At 34.9% G+C, this 5,397-nt stretch overlaps 1 protein-coding gene across 1 annotated transcript; it reads right to left on the bottom strand.

The window, feature by feature from the left end:
• Nucleotides 1-321: 321 nt before the first annotated feature.
• Nucleotides 322-1,655, bottom strand: LOC113770986 (BAHD acyltransferase At5g47980-like). Its single transcript, XM_027315620.1, has 2 exons — nucleotides 852-1,655; nucleotides 322-756 (listed from the first exon to the last, which is right to left on the bottom strand). The coding sequence occupies exons 1-2, from the start codon at nucleotides 1,653-1,655 to the stop codon at nucleotides 322-324; spliced, it is 1,239 nt and encodes a 412-aa protein (XP_027171421.1).
• Between the last annotated feature and the right edge of the window lie 3,742 nt (nucleotides 1,656-5,397).

Genomic DNA, 5,397 nt, shown 5'->3' with positions numbered 1-5,397 from the left:
ATGTAAACAAATGGCTTCAGATTTGCAAAAATGTTCAAAGAACAAATTCTTTGAATAGACCGACGCAATGCTAGCAAAGGAAAACATTAAAGAAAAGGTGGAAAAACTTTGTAGGCAAATAATTGAACATTTGCCTAGCCACCTTCACAGCATCTCTCCATCCAACATTTTATTTTCCACAGAAATAGACCAATTACATTGATCAATAAATTATACACAAATAGTAGATTATACTTGTTTTTTCATTTCAATGAAACACACAGAAAAGCAATATAAGAAAAACCACATAAATGTTGTAAATGAACATAAAAAGCAAGAAACCTAAATTTCAAGAGGGCTAGGATTCAAAGAAGCAAAAGCGAGGAGCTCCTGATTTTTCTCGAATATAGCCATGAGTTCTTCTTTTACAGTCACCCATGCTTCTATCCCTTCTCCTGATCTTGTATCCATCAAAATGACTAGATTTCCCACTCCATATGGGTCAGTGTCCCCACTGCCGAGGCATGCCCATATAGGTTTTCCCCACCCAAAGTCAGCCTCATAAAGACCACTCCTGCAAACACTGGAGAGTGGAAAAGATTCAGCATTGTAAGAGTACTTCTCCCTCAAATGTTTCTTAGACCCGATTAACTTCAGCAACCGATCATCACCTTTTATACCTTCAACAAAATCACCATCAATACTGGCAATGGCATCACTTATTTGATGCACCAATAATGGTAGCTCAGGATTAAAATCATCCACAAACAGTGTAGTCTTACAAAAAATATTTCCAAACGAATGAGGAGGCAAAGGAGGTGAACTTCTTGATCTGAGATCCACCACTGGTGCCAAAACTGGTGTTTTGTTACCCCATATTTAACTTTTGTGGCATTTATGAAAGATTTCGATAGAAGTCCCATAACAACTTCGATGGAACTTGGTATCGGAGTAGATGAGCACGCGGCCTTGATTTTAAGTAAAGCCAAGGCGGAATGATCAAACACGAACCTGCTGGTGACAAAGTTATGCTTTTCTTTGGTTTGATTGTGGAAGTTGGAACGTGAATAGGTAGATAAACTTGGATCAGGAGGAAATACAGAAGACGAAATAAAACTAGGATTTACTTGTTTTGATGACTCGTTACGTGCTCTAGCTGCCCAAGAGTTTAGGAATGTCAATCGCGAGAGACCATCAACAATCTTGTGAGAGGCGTACAGGCCAATGGCAATGCCACCGCAATAAAAAATGTTGGTTTGAATCATGACAAGATGAGTCTTGGAAAGTAGTTCCTCAGAGTTAGGATGAAATGGAAGCAACTGATGTATCATTTGATTTGTAGGCTGCTTAAGAAACTCCGAAAGTTGGATATTCACGCGAGCTTCAGCATAGTAGACGACTTCATCATTGCACTGGATTTCGAAGTCATCTTTGATCCTTCCTGCAAGAGGATAAAATGGTACCAAAGTTTCCGAGAGGGATCTCTTTAAACGTTGTCTTTCTGAAATGACATCAGTAAGATTGGAGCTTTGCTTGTTTGGGTAGAAAAAGACAAGTGGACTTGAGTAGATGTGACCTATAAGCTGGTCGAAAATTGAAAGCCTGTGAATTCTCAGGTGTTCCGGGGTTGGAGATTCCGGTTTGATTTCTTCGCGTGAGATGATCTTGACGTCCATATCTGCAATATTTTGATGTTACTGGCGTGACTGCTGATGAGTGATGACCAATATCGCAGGAGTCCAGGGTATATACCTAGTAAACAACCATGGGAAAATAATTTAATTAGGAGTAAAATTAGTCTTTACTAAAATATGCAACAAGATGGGGAGAGATGAGCACACATTTGTGCAGTAGGAAAGTTTACTTTTGGGACATATGCTAATATATTGCAGACAAATAATCAGGAAAGCATATGCATGATATGGTGTCGAAAGGAAAAGAATATGCATCTAGGGTAAAAATTGACGATTTAGATCATATTTGATTTTCTAATAGTCTTCATGATAACTCGATTGCTCTGACTAATTTAACCTCTGCCAGCAGTAGAAAAAGTTAATTATGGTAAAGAGATGAGTGAGACATTACTCAAATTTTATTATAAAAAATTATTCAAAATTAGTTCAAAAATATAATCAAGGAAAAAAAAATTAATGACAAGGAAACCTATGATCCGTGTGACTCCTCATTTTTTTGGCTATCCAATGACACGTCATCTTGAATATTGAACGTGTACGTAATGTTTAGATCCCATGACTTGAAAAGATTAACAAAAAAAATGCGTGGCGAAAGTTGTAATGAGAGATGAGAAGTAGAAATTCTGGAAGTAGGCTAGGAGGTCACGTGATTGAACTGGGAATCTTGGACCAAATTGAGTCATTGAGATTTCTGAAGAAAGTCACAACCCGATTTGATCGATTTCAACAAATTTGATTAGGTTTGACCAATTTTTCATCACTTTTCAGCTTTAGCATTCGATTGGATCAGTGTCATGATCGATTCTTGGTTCAACGATTCGAACCGAGAGGCCGACCAGTTGTAGTATACAAATGCTCGATCATGTAAATGCTCCATCTTTTTGGCTTGAATTTCTTCATTGGGGTGAAGAAAGTAATTAACATTGCAAAGTGGTAGGTTCCTTGATAAAAACTCAGAACTGTATCAGAGAACATAGTAAACCTCTGTGCATATTACTGAAAAAATCCATGCATGTTCAGTAAATTAGTTAAATACTCTTGACAATAGTCATATGATATACAAAAAAAAACAGGTGACTGAGCAGTATTTTTAAGTAATAAAACTAAAATCTTTTAGTTTGAAATAAAAAGAAAGGAAACGCTAAATCTGACTCTGCTAGCTATATATCCTCAGACCCTGTAATTTTCGATTTGAACCATACAACTCATCAGAATCCCAAAATCAACGTACTTTTATATTTGCCGTATCTTCACAGAAAAATAGGAGAAAACAAAAGCATCTAAGTAACAGGACACATACCTCTGCAATAAAAGCAATGCAGCTCATAAGCCTTTTCCTTGAGCAAAAGAAGAAAAGCGTACGGGCATCCTCTTCATCTTTCTGGAGAAATTAATAATGCTTCAATGGTTCAAAGCTGGATCAGAGGTTCCTTCATTTTATGGTCTTTCTTACAATAATGTCGAGGTTATAAAATAGTAATCCCCATATGACCATGTGCTTCTAGCTGATGTGTCATCTACAGCTCATTTGATGCAACCACTCAAGTCATTAGTCCTATTAATTTACGTCTAGCATGATTGAGCCTGTATTTGTCAGCTAACCTGTCAGCGGTCTTGAAACTTCCCAAAAAAGAAATTACAAGCGATAATTTCAAAAATCTCCACTAAGATTTCTGATAATTTTAGCTAACTCCCCTCTAATTTTAGAAATTACACTGACTTTCCTTGGCATAATGACCTATCGAAAATGACCTTCACTCTCTTGCTATTATATTCTTAAAGGAAAAAGCGAAAAAGATTAGAAAAACTTATTTGAAAAAATTTTGCAGATAAAACAATTGCAATTAGAAAAGATTATTAGTGGATGCATTGATAATAATTAATATCGACGTGAATGTAAAAAGCATGGTTTGTAGAGAGATGTGATTTTTTTTTTTTTGTAGGCTGGGGGCCTATGAGTTTTGGATTGCTGAAGTATCTTTTTGCAAGATTTTTATTTTTTATTTTTCTGAATAGCCTATGCCTTAGGATTATGATAACAATTCACATAAGTGGAACTATTAGTGGTGATGTGGCTCTAATGATAGAAAGAAATTTGAGCATTTTCTATTTTTTCCCACTTAGCTGGCAACTCGTGAATGTAAGGTCCCGTTTGGATTGCGATTTTCCTCAGAAAAATTGCTACGTTTTCCGTGAACACATTTCTCTATCACCTTTTTACCTCACATATATCAAATCGCTACAGTAATTTTTCTACAAAAAATCCAGAAAAATGCAATTTAGGTGGTAGTTATGGATGTAGAAATATGTAAGTGTTGGTGGTTTTGATATTAGAGAGGAGAATATATGAGAGTTTTTCTTTTTTCCATTTTAACATGAAAAGCAATTTAGGATTTTCATATGAAATATATGTGATTTTAAAGATTTCGCGACCCAAACAGTGAATACAATGGAGGTTAATGCAATTTTTAAAATTAAAGAGAAGTTAGGTGAAATTGTCCCTAACTTTAGGGGAGATTTCTGAAATTATCCATAACAATATGGATCCCCGTATAATTTTATGACAATGAAAAGGAGTCTGTTCTTTCTAAATTGACACGGAAACAAAATGACCGCAAAGGCGCAAACAGCTGTTGATTACATAAATGATTTGCAAGCAAGTTCATTTATTCGAGGAGCCGTAGTAGTAAACTCCCATTGCCATTTTTTTTTGGCCCAATGCTATATTTTATATCATACCTGTATGTATGTATGTATGTATATATATATATAGGTATGATACCAGACGGGACGAGGGCCCTATCTCTAACTACATAAGGCGTCGAAGGTCTTGCTACAGTGATTTTGCTGGTTATTTTGTAATTTGGCTGTTCGATTTGTCCTTCTTTGTCCTGTGGTCCAATATGTAGCCGTCAACGTCCTCTGCTCTCAATCTGTGCCCGTGAAGGTGTGAAGCTCCAGTTACAAGTTATAAATCAATTGTCTGGCTTTGTTCTATTAAATCACCCTTGCTCCCTGCTTTGTTCGATTAAATCAAGCCCTCTTCATTATTAAATTAAAGCTGCTCACTTGTTCGATTAAAGGTATTGCGTCGCTTTGTTCCATTAAATCAACCTCTCTCAATTATTAAATTAAAAGTGCTCAATTATTAAATTAAAGCTATTGTGATTTTAGATTGAGTAGCATAGCATAAATGTGCTCAATACAAAGTGATAATTAGTTGTGTGCCTTATTAAATTAAATCTAATTAGAGCTTTTGTGTATAAGATTGATCTCTCAATTATTAAATTAAAGCTACTCAATTATTAAATGCTTGATACAGAGTCATAATTAGTTGTATTAAATTAAAACTACTCAATTATTAAATTAAAGCTATTGTGTTTTCAGATTGAGTAGCATGGCATAAATGTGCTCAATACAAAGTGATAATTAGTTGTGTGTCTTAAATGTGCTCAATACAAAGTGATAATTAGTTGTGCGTCTTATTAAATTAAATCTAATTAGAGCTTTTGTGTATAAGATTGATCTCTCAATTATTAAATTAAAGCTACTCAATTATGAAATTAAAGCTATTGCATTTTCGGATTGAATAGCATAACATAAATGTGCTCGATACAAAGTGATAATTAGTTTTGTGACTTATTAAATTAAAGCTAATTAGAACTTTTGTGTATAAGATTGATAATATTTGTTAGCTATTGTTAGCTTTAAGATTGAATATCAT

This window comes from Coffea eugenioides, chromosome 5, assembly GCF_003713205.1.
Source record: "Coffea eugenioides isolate CCC68of chromosome 5, Ceug_1.0, whole genome shotgun sequence".
In the NCBI taxonomy this organism is placed as follows: domain Eukaryota; kingdom Viridiplantae; phylum Streptophyta; class Magnoliopsida; order Gentianales; family Rubiaceae; genus Coffea; species Coffea eugenioides.
This window is presented reverse-complemented; position numbering and strand designations above follow the sequence as displayed.